At 39.8% G+C, this 14,843-nt stretch overlaps 1 protein-coding gene across 1 annotated transcript; it reads left to right on the forward strand.

Annotated features, from left to right (window-relative positions):
* The first annotated feature begins 3,266 nt into the window (after positions 1-3,266).
* Positions 3,267-14,260, forward strand: PECR (peroxisomal trans-2-enoyl-CoA reductase). Its single transcript, XM_010148733.1, has 7 exons — positions 3,267-3,422; positions 7,809-7,974; positions 8,653-8,734; positions 10,953-11,049; positions 13,121-13,231; positions 13,825-13,936; positions 14,058-14,260. Exons 1-7 carry the CDS (start codon positions 3,267-3,269, stop codon positions 14,144-14,146), a joined length of 813 nt encoding a protein of 270 aa, XP_010147035.1. The 3' UTR covers positions 14,147-14,260.
* The last annotated feature ends 583 nt before the right edge of the window (positions 14,261-14,843 follow it).

Raw genomic sequence — 14,843 nt, forward strand, 5'->3', positions numbered from 1 at the left:
CCATGGCAGGGGGGTTGAAACTAGGGACTAAGTCCCTTCCAACCCGAACCGTTTAAAAGATGGGCTGTTTTCAGTACAGCTGTCAGAGGGAGGCTGTATTAAACCCGGACCCTTTCTCTTACACTCTCTTAAATGAGTTTTCATCGTGCTTAACTGGACGATTTATCTGGTTGTTGAGCAGCGTCATACAGAGTAGCGTGGTTTTGAACTGCTGCCCACACAGCAAACCTAGAGAAACAGCACTGCTGCCTCAGTGCCTGTGGCAGAAGTGTCCTGGAGGTGAAGCGTATCTCCAGCATGTGCTCCCTGGTTTTCCTTCCAGGCTGATTACAGAGAAGTGGCAAAGTCGGGAGGGAAAGGCCATCTTCTGAGTCATGCACTTTACAACACCTTTTCTGCAGGTTGTCACATAAGTTGAGGCTGGAGCACCTCTCCTATGATGAAAGGCTGAGAGAGTTGGGCTTGTTCAGCCTGGAGAAGGGAAGGCTCCGGGGAGACCTTAGAGCACCTTCCAGTACCTGAAGGGGCTACAAGGAAGCTGGGGGAGACTTTTTACAAGGGCCTGTAGTGACAGGACAAGGGGGAACGGGTTTAAATTGAAAGTGGGGAGGTTTAGATTAGATATCAGGAAGCAGTTCTTCCCGGAGAGGGTGGTGAGGCACTGGGACAGGTTGCCCAGAGAAGCTGTGGATGCCCCATCCCTGGAAGGGTTCAAGGCCAGGCTGGATGAGGCTTTGAGCAACCTGGTCTAGTGGAAGGTGTCCCTGCCCATGGCAGGGGGGTTGGAACTGGATGGTCTTTAAGGTCCCTTCCAACCCAAACCAGTCTGTGATTCTGTGATAAGTGCTAGGGATCATTGGCATCAGACTGGTTTCGTGATTGGATTCGCTGTCTTCAGAACAGCAGCACTAGCAGTATGCCTCATGGTGCCACACTCCCCGTGTTGTGCTGTTGAAATGCACACCATGCCATTTTACTGCATAGCAAAGAGCTTGCTTTGTTAAGGCTGTGTGCTGGGAGACACCTCTGGCTTTCCTGGGTTTTGTGGCTCCAGCTTTCCACTTGCTCTGTGAAGCTGAAGTGGGGGCTAGTTCTGTTACCTGTATTACTGGGGAACTAAGTGGGTTTTTTTTAAGGTGTCCTTACATGCTGCCTTAAAAGATGTTCTTTTTAAGCATCATCACTGTTGGTTGTTGATGTTACCCGATTACCTTAAAATTGTACTTAATTTGATCTTCATTATTTTTCTCAAGCAAAATACAAATAATGAAATTGTGTGTCTGTGACATACTACATAGAAAACAAGGCTGCAAACCTCTGTGAAGCAGAAAATGAAGAAAGGGGTATGGCTTAAGTCTGTCTCATTAACCTTCCTCACCTGCAGGCTTGCTGGCTGCTCCTGACAGGATGACTAGGAACTATTTTCATGTATCCTTGCACTGTAGGCTGTATTTTTTTGGAGGGGGGGCTAGCTGGATAGAGAATGCTTGTAGGAGAAGTAACAGATAATGCTAGTCATGATGTACGTTGTTTTTGTAACCTGTCTCCTTTGAAACTTTCTGGAAAGGTTTCAAAAACCTTTCATCTGGAAACTTGTGCCCTTTCCCCCTGACCCTGTCAGGAAATGGTCTGGTCATTCTTTTTGAAGAAAAATAAATGAAGTAGTGTCAGTTTGTACAGTAGATACCAAGTGTTCCTCAGTGAGTTAGAATCTCCCCCTCCCCCAGTTAACATATGTAGCAAAAGTATAGTCTTTTACTGGACATTATTCTGTATCAGTGTGTGTATTAATAAGCGCTTAAGTTGATAAATACAACTGTGCTACTGTGATTTAGTATTTTGTGTTAATTGGTAATTGTGTGTGCCATTTTATGAACTCTGCTCTGTGTTAGGTGGTTGTTCAAGTGACTGGAGTCCTTAACGTAAAAATGCAGGAGACCTCAGAGAGTAATGTCTTTGAGAGTGTTGTTTTAAGGTGGCCACTGGTTGAAGGTGAAGCTGCCATTCCTACAGATACATAGGTGCAGTACTTCCTTCTGAAAGAATTAAACTCCTCTATTTTTTTAAATGTATTTTTTTAGTTTTATGTGTAGCTTCACAAGACTGCCTGAGCCAAATGAACAGCTTGCTGCTCTTTACTCCCACCTAGTTATTTTGAGTTGATTCTGGTGTTTGTTTGATCACATGAGAGGCCAAATTCCACGCAGTAAAATAACAACAAAGAAAAAAAAAACCCACCTGGCAAGATGTTAACTTTGTTTTGGGGCTGGTTTAGAGTGCTGAATTGTTTTATGTTAAAGCAGGTAAGCACCAGAGCTGCTATGAGAAGGGATGGCGTCTGTTGGGATGCTGAGACTGTGGTAGGAGGGAACTGGGAGCAAGACCTCCCTGCCTGCTTGGCAGTAGAAGCTAGTAATTTGCTTATCCGTAATGCACAGTTGCATGCCTACTGGATTTGCACTAGGAATTAATTTGGTGTGGTCTGTTTCAGTCCACGTAGTAGCAATTGCTGAAGACTTAAAGCTGTCCTGAGTCTGTTGGTGTGACAGATGAAACTTGTCTGGTTGTGGTATGAATGTTTGCCATTCATTTGTCACCCACATTGTTTTTCTCTGTAGAATGAGTCCTTCTGCCTCCAAATGCTGAAAAAAAGCCGAAGGTTTGAGCTCCTGCCTATTTTTTTCCTCCCTTTCTGAGCCAGGATTCTACAGCGTGTGGCAGTGTCACAGGGAATCCTCTGTTCCTGCTGTCTGCAGTCTGCAGATAGGAATTAATCTCGTGAGGCTGTCATCCTTTCCATCGCACTCTGTAGGGTTAAAAAGCAGAACATTACATTTTCTAACTGCTAGTCAAAATTACAGCCAGAGCTACAAGAAGATTATTTTTGTGGTTCTAGGAGCAAGCGTTGTTTTGTGATCAAGACCTGCTGAAACATCTTTAAATCGTGTTAATTGATAAATGAGGCAGCTGTGAGCAGAGGCAGCAGAAGTGGTGCCTGAATTTGCTGACTCTGCAGTTCGCAGGCTATCTCCCCTTCAGCATGAGGGAAAGGGAACCTTGTGGATAATTTTTTTGATTGCTCTTTTCCTGGCACAGTGGGATCTTGTTGCTAGGAAACACCTGGCATCAGTCATTTCTCTCTCTTGCAAGAACATCAACACGGTATCTTCTAGTCAGTGACTAATAAATGTACATCCTACAAGATATCTCCATGATGTTATTAAAAAAGCTAGCATAACTATAATTCTGACTATATTAGCTAAAGGATGTTTCATTTTGTCTCTATAGGTTGCAGTGTTGTTATTGCCTCTCGTAAATTTGACCGATTAAAAGCTGCTGCAGAAGAACTGAATAATACATTTTCTTCCATGAGTCCTGCCAGAGTGACTCCCATACAGTGCAATATCCGCAAAGAAGATGAGGTAAAGATTTGTGATCTTGTTCTGGGGTTTAACATGTCAAAAGCATATTGTGCATATAAATCTCAGATCTGTGGTCTTCTCTGCCCCCCTGAAAAGTGACTTAGATGAGGGGAAAGGTGCAGTAAAGCACTGTTAAATTGATCTGGTGCTTTCCAAGGGAAGACCAGTTGTTAGCTGCATCAGCAAGAAAGCATTTGTAATTGCAAATATTTTTCTGACGTTGCACAAGTATTTCAGATGTTTCTGGGAAAAGCAAGCCTTGGAACTGGCATGTTCTGCAGCTGAGCAGGAGCCCACTTTGCATGGTTCTGTGTCACACTTCTGTGACAGCAGTGAGGGGGCGTTAACTTGTGAAGATGGAGACCTGAGAATAGTTCCTTCAAACAGGAACTCACAGCATGGAATCTCAATGATTGTGGCTTGACACAAGTGCCCTGCATTGTCACTTTTGCTTGTGTTAAAGTGAAAAATCAACCAAGATATTATTATTTTTAGCCAGGTTTCAATTTTTGGTCACACTTTGAGGTGTGCCTCATTATGAACATTATTGCTATCCCAGGTTTTTTTTTTTCTTTTTTTTCATATTACAAAAAATGGAAGATAAGAGCAAAAGTACTTAATCCAGGTTCTTCAGAAGTCTGCATTCATCTCCTAATTTGTTTATCTGTATAATTAAACATTTAAAATTCCAGCATCAGGTTGGACTTTTAACTTGTTGAAGACAGGTAGAATATACACCAGTAACCACTGATTGCTACATTTTTCTTAACCTTTTAATGTCTCTGTTAAAGTCTAGCATAACTTAAAGAAATATTGATGACCTTCAGTAGCTGTGTAGATTCTGGAAATGTCCTAATATACAACCATAAGGCAAAGAAGAACTAAAATTCTTCCCTGCTGGAACAGCTCGTGCCATAAAATATTTACAGTGATATATTTAGACTTCCTCTCCTGAAGGAGACAAACCCCGGGGCTGTGCAGTATGTCACTTCACCTACCAGTGAATTTTAGGTTTGTATTTACTAGCATCAGTAGTGCGATGTAATAGGTTATGACAGATGTCAGAGGGCAACTTATATGAGATACAGGAAAGAAAAGAGGTGAAGAGGGAGGCTTAAGCCTTCTTTCATGTCACTGTTCTTGCAGAAAGTACTCTGGCATGCTTAATAACCTTCTGCAGGTCAATCTTATTTCTGCATCAGTTTACAAATGATTTAGTGGGAACTGCAGTGTTCCGTGAGATGGTAGAAGGCATGGAGAGTGAAATGAGGCAATCTCCACTAAACAAACCCATTCCTGTGTTGTGTTCTGTTTATTAAATGTGGCTAAATACGTATTTGACAAAGCAATCTTAGATGTCTTTGGAAGCTTTTTTGAAAGTGCTTTTAAAGCCATCTTTATAGTGACACGCTGTCACTTGGAGAAACTTCTGTCTTTGCTGTTACCCAGCAGTTTCACAACAGAATTGTCTTAGTTCCAGTTTAGCTTTAAGCTCTACTCATTAAGAGACACACCAGAACTTACTTAGAACTTTCCATACAATATCGGAGAAGCCTCTATCAGATATCTTCTACCAGTGGAAGTTCTCACAGACCATTGTCATTTTATATCCCTATCTGTTGAAGAGAGTGTTCAGAGGAATAAGGTAGATAAACTCCAGTCTTGAATCTTTCAGTCACTGACTCAGTCTTATATTTTGACTCACCTCAGTTCTCAAGCTGCTCTTACCTCTTTCTGTTGTCCTATTTAGAAAAAAACACTATTAAGATTTTGTAAGCCTTTTGTGGAAGTTTTGAATAAGGAATGCGATTTCTGTTGCATGTTAACATAAGAACTTAAGTGTACCCACTAAACAAATGTTTTTCCATTCCAGATGTCCATCTCCAAAAGCAGATATTTCTACTGGTTAGGAACATCCTGGGATTTTTGTTCTTTAGCTCTTTGTTTTGTATTTCTTATATTTGCTACAAACAGCAATGGCGAGTACTTTTTTTTCTAATTTGCAGTTGATTGTCTTGCAGAAACCAGAGGGAAGGTACCTTAGGGCTTTTACTTCTATTCAAAGAACATCATACATCCACTTTCAATCTATTCCGTTCATAAACTAAGATTTAGTGCCTGGGACTTGGAGTCTTAGGAACAGGGATCATTAAGTGATGTAGTGAAGGAAATGTTTGGCCTTGGGGCTAAATCTTGAGTAGAGGCAACACAGCAATATAACTCACTTCAGTGTTTCCACAAATACAGGAGTAGCTTCCTGTTTACAGTGGAAGATGGGGTGAGAGAGCATTTAAACTTTTGGCTTCCCTCCCAAGAGAAACAAGACTTGTACAACTGTGTTGGCTCTGTATGCTACTCACTAATAGCCTTACAACTTATTGCCTGGTCTCAGCTTAGTATGAGTGAAGAGTATTTACCTCAGAAATTCACGGAAGCACATTGTTGGGTAGAGAGGACAGCTCCTGCAAGTATTCTCTGTGAGTCATTACATCCTCTTTCTTGGCTCTTATACCAGGTGCCAAAGAATGTGTGAAGGAGAAAGACCTTAGAAATGTTTCAATAAGGGAAAAAACTTAGGAGTTCAGGCCTCCTTAGATGTCAGAACTGATCCATCACAAGCTATAAAGCCCAGGAAGCTTCCTGGAAAACTGCGTAATTCATTTAGTATATTCTTCTCTTGGACATCTCACGGAAACCTTTCTACGAGTAAATCTTTCTCCTAGCGGAAGCCGCCATGACCACCTGTAGGAACAAGCCATCTGTTCTTATTGTAGCATGCCTTTTGGTTTTTATCCCTCCATCTCCATCAGTTGTTTTGCATTTCTCTAAAGGCTCCTATGAATTTTGTCCTGGTTTCATTTCATTGTCAGGCAGACTGGAGGGCGGGCGTTTGAAAAGAGGAGATCTAAGAAGGATGAAAGTGTTTTCAGAATTGCTGGTGATTTTTTTTTTTTTGCCTCCTATTGCAAATCTGAAAGTAACTGACCGTCTTTGAAGATGACACGGCTCACTCCTCTTGTGTGCCCTAGTTTGTATCTGTGAAATTCAAGCATTAGAAAACTCATTCCTCATCATATAGTGCAGTATGTCTGTTAGAGCTCTTTCTGGCCTAGGAAGAGTCAAAGAAGGTACACTGAATTAATTGCTGCAGAAGCTTGATGGGAATAGCTTAATGCAATCACGTTTTTAAGTCTCTTAATCTTCATCCTCAGAGGCCCTCTTGCTTTCTAGAGAAGCTTACTTTTCATTTAATGTGCAGGAAATAATCTTGCTTGATGGAGGATTTGCAAGCACTGCATAACCTGTCAAGCTTATTTCTGTCACAAGTTTGCTGCTGCTACTCTTAGCTAGTTTTCCATTGAGTGTTTTGTAAAGGATAACAAATGTGTTTTGTTTTTAAAGATGGAAGAGTAGAGGGTTCTGGGATGCCAGTAAGAGCACATGAGGTTTCTATGCCCTGTCTTACTGGGGCCTTATCCTGAAGCAGTGATTGTGCACCTGTCCCTTATTCTGTGGTCTGGAGTGTATGTAGTGATCAATATTGCTTCGTGGTAGTTATGGAGCTGAAGTGATTTTATTTGGATATTTTCTAGCACTGTCCACATAATGTGTTGAATATAACAAGAGCAGGTCAGTTTGCTCTTGCTGAGATGCTGGCCAGACAGCTGTCTGTGTGTGTGTCTTCAAACCAAGGTCTTTTCCCAAAATCCAAGGATCTAATTAATTGAGTACAGGGCCTCAATGTAATGATGGCCAGAGTGGAAAAGAGAGACCCCATCTTTTTTCCAAAAGCTTTCTTTGTAGGTGCTGGGAAGGGGAAGCATGTGGTTGTGTGTCTTTAATGCTGAGCTATAGCAAATGTATTGATGGGGGCAAGAAAGAGATGAGCAACTTTTTACCCTTGTAAAACCTTTGTGCTATATGCTGCGTACATACCTACGTAAGTGGAAGGTAACCTTGTAGTTCTAGCAGGCCACTGCTCTTCTTGAAATCAGCAATTCAGAATTCCTTGTGCCTTTCCACACTCAAGCTACAGCAAGAACTGTTGCTGGACCAAACCCTGACCCTAAAACCCCTGTCACTCGAACGTCTGACAAACAAACTCCTTGAGATGGACTCGATGCAGTACTGTTTAGCACTTACCTTGTGTCTGGGTTCACTAGTAGCTTTTCTTTTCCAATAAATTTTATAGCTTAGCATAGTCTCTGTTGGTTTATAAATACTTAATGCCTCTCTGTGTGAAGCCTGTAGTGGAAGAGTGTGGCTTGGTGGGGAGTTGTGAATAAGAGATTCCTGTTGTCTTACTTTAAAATAACACAGCAATGACACAAAGTAAAAATACCTGTTATCACTGTTAGTAGAGCACACTAACAAATTCTGTTTCAGGTAGAAGCTTTGGTGAAGTCTACACTGAGTCTGCATGGAAAGATTGACTTCCTGGTGAACAATGCGGGGGGCCAATTCGCAAGTCCTTCTGAAGCCATCCGTGCAAAAGGTTGGAATGCGGTGATAGACACAAATCTGACAGGGACCTTCTACTGCTGCAAAGCAGGTAAGGACTGAACATTAAGCTTTTTTTTGTTTATTTGTTTTGGTTTTTACAGCAGTACCAGAAGACAAGAAACTTAAAGTTTCCCTACCTTCTTTTTTCACACACTTACCTGACAGTGGATATTTGTTTTCATGAATCCTATTCAAAGCTTTACGTTAAACTGTACATTACTGTTCATACATACATACATCTCGGCAAGTATGATCCTGTGGTTAAGGCTGGGTTTGGGGACCCGGTTGGCTTGGATATTCAAAGGACTATGGGAAAACCATTTAACTTCTGTGGCCTGTATTCCCTGTGTGTAACACAGGAAAAGACTTCTCTCCCATCAGGTAAATGGGTGTAAAGACTTCTCTCCCATCAGGGTGTAAATTTAAAGTTAAGTTTGACACATGATTCTTGGATACATTAGGAAAGTGGAAACAAAACTAATTTACATGGAAGCTTGAAATCTTGATTTCCACCAATAGGTTTCTTCGCAAACAATGAGCCTTACCCAGACCACACCTGTTATCTCACTGACCCAGCGGTGAGGTTATGGTACAAAGAGCAGATTGGTTATCTAAATCTGCACGGGAAGTGTGTAGTGTAGAAGACTCCAGATTTGGCTTGTTGCTGGCAAGTTCATTTGTATGCATTTCTTCTGATATTTATAGGTTATCTTCCTCCTTCATACAGTGTACAATGCCTGGATGCAGGAACATGGAGGAGTCATCGTCAACATTACTGCTGCCGTGAGAAATGGGTTTCCTGGAATGTCGTAATATATAGTTTATTTTTACATTTTCCTATATTTTTTTTTTTCCCTGAACATACTAATTGCTTCTAAATACTTAATTTTAGAAAGGTGTGCACTGGGCAGCAGCAGAGTATAGAAATATGGTAGTTAGGTCAAGAGAGATCAAGAGTGTCACGTGGCTGTATGTGTGGGGATGTCTTACTAATTCAGTAGAGACTACAGGAATAAATGACATCTCTGGTCTCTGCCAACTTGTTTGTAAGAAACTGTGAAGCAAGGCTTGCCAGTGAGGCTTTCACTGGAAGTGGTATGCTGGTGGGAGTAGTTGCACTGAAACGTAACCTTTTCTTGTTCTCTCTCCAAATTTCTGGAGGGTTTATGAGAACTTGACACTGGTTGTTTTCCTCTTCTACTGTCAGTTTTCAGGTCTTGATGCTGTAATGAGTTATGGGAGTTGGACTGGTAGTTTACAGAGTAGGAGGAACATTCCTAGTATGTTGAGGTTTTGGCTTTGTCCTTCAGGTCACGTAACGCCTGCCTTTCTCATCTTCCTTTTTTACTCTCACTTTGTAGAGACCTTTCTTAGAGAAGGTTTCTGATGCAGAGAATTGTTCCTATTTGCTCTGCTCCTTTCTTGACTGGGAAAAGGCTTATGGGTACACACATATTACCACATTTATAGTTCTTTTATACTGATACAAACAATCACAGCAGCCTGCGTGAAAACGCAGCATCCTCTCCTTGTACTGTATTTGTTCAAATTTCTTTACCCTCAAAATGGAGGTGAGCAGGAGTCATCTGATTTGAAACTTTTCCACCAAAAATTTGTTGAAAGAGAAGTAATGCTCAGAAAATGAATTGTTTCAGATGGTTTCTTTTCAAAGGAATTTTGAAGTTGTCACAATGCTGCATTTTGACAGTTTCTTCATTGAAGAAGAATCTGAATTTCTTCTTTGAAACTACTGGTTTTTAACTTTGAAATTTAATTTTTATTGAAGAAAATGTAACATTTCCTCAAATTATATTTTTCTATTGCCTCTCTTTGTACTGATTCAGGGTTGAATATTTTAAAAATTTCGAATTTTTAAGGAACAGCGAAATATTTTCTCACTAGCTTGTTCTTGGCAATACAAAATAAATTTAGAGATCCACAGGGTGGTGCTGAAGGTACAGTTATTTGAGTTTCTCTGCTCTGGTTAAGTCTGTCACAGCAAACAGGCTGACACTATATTTGAGAGCTGACCCAAGAGATTAAAAAAACCCACCAAACCCTAATTCTGAATAACAGGGGAAAAAAGTTTCCCAAAGAACTGTTGTGTGTGGATGTAGACGGATTGATAAAATTACTTTCAAATTAAATTCCTGTTGAATTGATACTTCTTTAAAAATGTACTATTGAAAGAGATTTGCCTTTACAGGTCCAGCTACTGCTCATGCCAAAAATCACCTGATACAGTTTTTCATAAGCATTAATTTTGAATATAAAACTAGTCAAGTTTGTTTGCTCATAGTGTTCCTGGAGGTTATTTATTTCTGGCCTAAACATATAATTAAGTTGGTTTTCTCATGTTTTTCTTAAGTTTTTCTTATTCCTTTCTTGGTATTTGGGAAGCTGTTGTATCTGTCTCCTCTAAGTCTGTTTTGCTAGGCTAAAGGAACGAAACTGTGTTAGTGAGTCCCACCGTCCGCTCTTCATCACTGCAGTAGTTTTATCTGCATTTCTTCAAGCTTTTTTTCATTTCAGACTAGTTTCCTATAGCAGCAAGGTATATGAGATCACTCCACCTATGGTCATCTCTAGCGCCATCCACCCATAGTAATTTTTGAATAGTGGCTCATTTTACTCATGTTTGTCAGAAGATCTAAACTGTTTGTCAGACCACTGTCCTTCCAAGCATTGCTCTACCCGTGCAGCTTGCCTTTTGTAGTTTTACACAGTTGGAACTTTGCCTCCAGTTGTTTTTCATTTTATAAGCTGCTTCTGCAATAGAATGTAGGTGACCTAATGTCATGCTGGGAAGGAGATGATAAGCATTTCCAGAAATGACAGGAAATAGTAGCATAGCTTGTGTAAACTGTGAAGCTACAGTCAAAAACTAGAAAAATCTATCTTTGTCTCAGGTGGTTGGTCCAGCCATAGAAAGCTACTCTGACCACCCTAGTGACGCTGCGGTAGAATTAACACTGGGCACTGTTAGCTGAGGGAGCAGATGCTTCTTTTACTTTCTTTTCCCAATAGGCATACGGGAGCTGCAAGAGCTGCAGTGAATAACCTAACCAAGACTTTAGCCTTAGAGTGGGCCCACAGCGGAGTACGAATCAACAGCGTTGCTCCTGTAAGTAACGGCAAACGACCTGATTAAACTCAGCCCTCATACATGTTCATGGTAAAAACTTCCAGACACAAAAGGGTATTAAAATCTCTAGCTTGTAACTGTGGATTGTTTATGTATTTATTTATAATTCCCTCATCGCGTTCTTCAGCTCATTTGAGAGTGGTTTGTACTGTTTGGATGACGAACCAGAGGTGTGGGATAAAATTGTTTCTGCTCTTTAATTTGAGGTACAGGTCTGTTGATGGTTTCCACTTGTGTTTGCAAAGTTATTTTGAAAATCTCTGGATGTGTTACATGTCTTTTACACGTTAAGTTAGATTAGTTTTAGGCATAAAACCACTGTATTTGGAGTGGACCTTCACTCAAAGACATTAAATCTAAAAGTGTGTCTTCTGATTTTTTTTCCTTATCAAATACATGCAGACAGGAAACCACTATATAGGTCAGCTAAAATATGCCTGCCACATTTCTAAGGAAGTAGACACAGCATGTAGCAGTTGTTTTAAATAACTGTATGGAAAGACCAGCTGTATTTTCTAGTGCATGGTGCTGCAGATATAGAGGTTATATAGAAGCCCTAGCTTTGACATTTGCGATTGTGTGATCTGTTGTGATTTGTGTAATCTTCACTCCTGACCATAATTTATTTTGTACATTTACTCCCTTGAAAACAAAAGAGGAAAGATAAACTTTGTCCAGCTACTTCTACATTAAGAATTTATCGTATCTCACAGTATGGTTAAGTGTGACATTTGTTTAGCTGGTCCCTAGGCAGATATTTCTAGTGTCTTTGTAGGATGTCTGTATATCCTGTTGTGCCTCTTGTCCTAAAACACCTGGCTTGCTTTCTTTGTCATAGCACAGGATGTTTAATAGCAGATGTGTGATGATCATTCAGGTAGAGACTCTTATGTAGCCTCTGCGAGACCCAACTCATCTGGAGACTTGTTAAATATCTACTGGCTTGTTTTTCCTGTTTGGGGTTTGGGTTTTTTTCTGTTTTATGAAGTCTTGGGGAAGTAAGTAATGAAGACAGCATTATTATGTGACTATATTTTTCAGGCATTCTAATTACCCGATGAATCATATTGATTATACTTTATAGCAGACATCAAAAAGAAGTTTTTAACAAGCAAACAGTTCAGAGGTTTGGCGCTCTCAGAAATATTTGCTAGATTTGTTACTACGCTGGTAACAAAAATCCCTGTTGCGGTTATAGCAATACTTTATATCCTTCCGTCACCCTTATGGACACACTAGGTCTGTGGTTAAACATACAAACTGTTACTGCTTTATAGCAGCAGAGTAACATCTAGGGAATGGGTACATAGGGAGAGAAATGTGTTCTAAAAAAAAAAGTAGTTTCACATATGATTTACTTCCCTAGCTCCCAAGATATAGTCACTCACATTTCACAGATATCTTAGAAGAGAAATCTTAGCATGCACCCCATGGACAAATTCAAATTTTGTTATCTTAAACTTGAGTCCTAAAGGTTCTGTCAGAACTAATCCGTGTAGCCCTGTGTTCCCATTGCTGTAGCCTTCATCCTCTCTCTCAGGTCTAAACTGGACTCTATAAACTGGACAGAGCAAAGACAGTCACCTTTTTCTATTTCTACAGCAACTAAGTAGGGAGAGTCTGACTGCCGATTGTGAGATCTCTCTGCTTCCATAATTTGCAATAAAATCGATCTAGTATTTTTACAGATTACAGGAAACTTGGGAACTTGTTCTGGGAGCTGTGCAGTTTTCTGCTGTAAGCTAATATGAAATGCTTGTATTTTCAAAACAGTCTTTTAGTTCCTTCTTTATACTGTCCACTTTATAGTTATTGAAGTGACAGTGGAGAATCTGAACTGTTGTGCTTGAATAAAGATGTGGCTAGCAGCCAAATTACTTTCTTATATATATTATACTATTCCATTCAATTTTAAAACTAGCATTCAAGTGCTGTTTAGATAGTTTAATCCCACAGAAAATCGTAATAATGACAACTTCACAATTTTACAATGGTCACAGTTTAAACATATGCAAGATAACTTAATTTTCACTATGCTGTTTTAAAATAGGGAATAGTATTTTCAGAAACCGCTGTTGCAAACTATGGAGAACAAGGTACAATGATGTGGTTAAAGAGCATACCAAAGGTTCCTGCCAAGAGATCAGCGGTTCCGGAGGAGGTAATGTATTTCAGAACTTTTGTGATATTTCTACTTCCCTGTCTCTATTTTGAGGCCATTTTATTATATGGAGAAAAATGAAGACTTAATTTTGCACTGTGATGGAATATTAAAAAAGAAAAAAGCTTGTAGTAATGTGTGGTAGTGGCAAGTGGGAGACTTGACCAGTAGTCACTGTTACACTGAAAACATAATTTAGGTGCCCCTTACAGCTGAAGTGTTTCACAGTAGACATTCGTTCCTGAAAAGGTTGACATCCAGCAGGGAGGACTGAAAGAATGAGTATTACTGTGAAAAAAGGTGTATCTTAAAGGTACTTAGTTCTTTTCCACCAAGAATGTGCATTTTTGATAAACTGGTCAACCTTTTGGTTTGATTTTCAGCATCTGATGCTGATCTTTGAGAGCTTACTGGTTTTCATCTGTTATGTACTTGATGTTTATGGCTGAGAGGATGGCTTTGAGACTGCTAGCTAGGGTTTTCATTACTGAGTAGAAAACATTGCTATGTTTTGCCTGCCAAAGTTTTTGCAAGCAGCTTTGACATGAGCAATTCCCAGCAGTTTAAGATTAAAATTGTAATTCTTTTGCTAGATCTCTCCTGCAGTGTGTTTCCTACTATCTCCAGCTGCTTCTTACGTAACTGGGATAACCGTGGTCGTGGATGGTGGCCAAAGTTTAAATAGCCATACCCTAGAAATACCTGGTAAGAAATGGGCTACAAAATATGTCATTCAAGTGACTGAAGTTGGAAAATGGGAAGATGCAAAAATAAAATGCCTAGTTCCTCAATCAATTAAGCATGTTGTCTTATTTGTTTTCCTTAGATCATGACAGATGGCCCGCACCACCAGAAGGAAGAAATTCTGAAATGCTTAAAAAGCTTCTTTCTGGTGAGTTCAAGCCGAAGCTATGAAAGAACAAGATTTCACCTTATTCCCAGTTGCACACTTGCTGATAATCTCACTTTGTGATTTTGGCTGATTATACTTGGTCATATAATTTTTTTACTCATATATAACTACATGGAATTCTTTGATTTCCATTGGTTTATATTTAAAACTTGAAAGACTGTACATAGTAAATTTCTCCGCTGAAAGCTCTCACTGCCCTCAAAATATTCAGTCCCTTGACAGTTGTCTTATGGTCTTAACACAATTTTGTTCATCAGTGTCTCTAAAATAGATGCGATTTTTGTGATCAATGGAGAGTTTCCATTTAAAAACCAGAAATCTTGCAATATATCGCTCAGAAATGCTAGATTTGTCGTTATTCGCATCTTTTTAAATTCACTTTAAGGCAAATGTTCCCATGTCTAATAATCTTAATCAAAATATAAAAAAAAAGTGATGACTCTGTTTGCTGTAACAACTGGAACTTGGGAAATCAGGTTCCTGCTGTAGGCGTGACATCATTAATAGTTCATTTTGGATTGAATGTAAGAGTCTCTGCCATTTGTTTGTTCTCCACACAGGTGTTTGAGTTTTGGGTCTTCATTAAAATATGGGAACTTACACAGCTATATGTAGGCTGCTTTTTCATTAAAATCTTCAAGCTAATTTTGTGGGGGAGGAGGAGGTTGAGCCAAATGCTTTTTCCTTTTGGTATATTCT

Source organism: Eurypyga helias, unplaced genomic scaffold (genome assembly GCF_000690775.1).
Source record: "Eurypyga helias isolate BGI_N326 unplaced genomic scaffold, ASM69077v1 Scaffold36013, whole genome shotgun sequence".
Classification (NCBI taxonomy): domain Eukaryota; kingdom Metazoa; phylum Chordata; class Aves; order Eurypygiformes; family Eurypygidae; genus Eurypyga; species Eurypyga helias.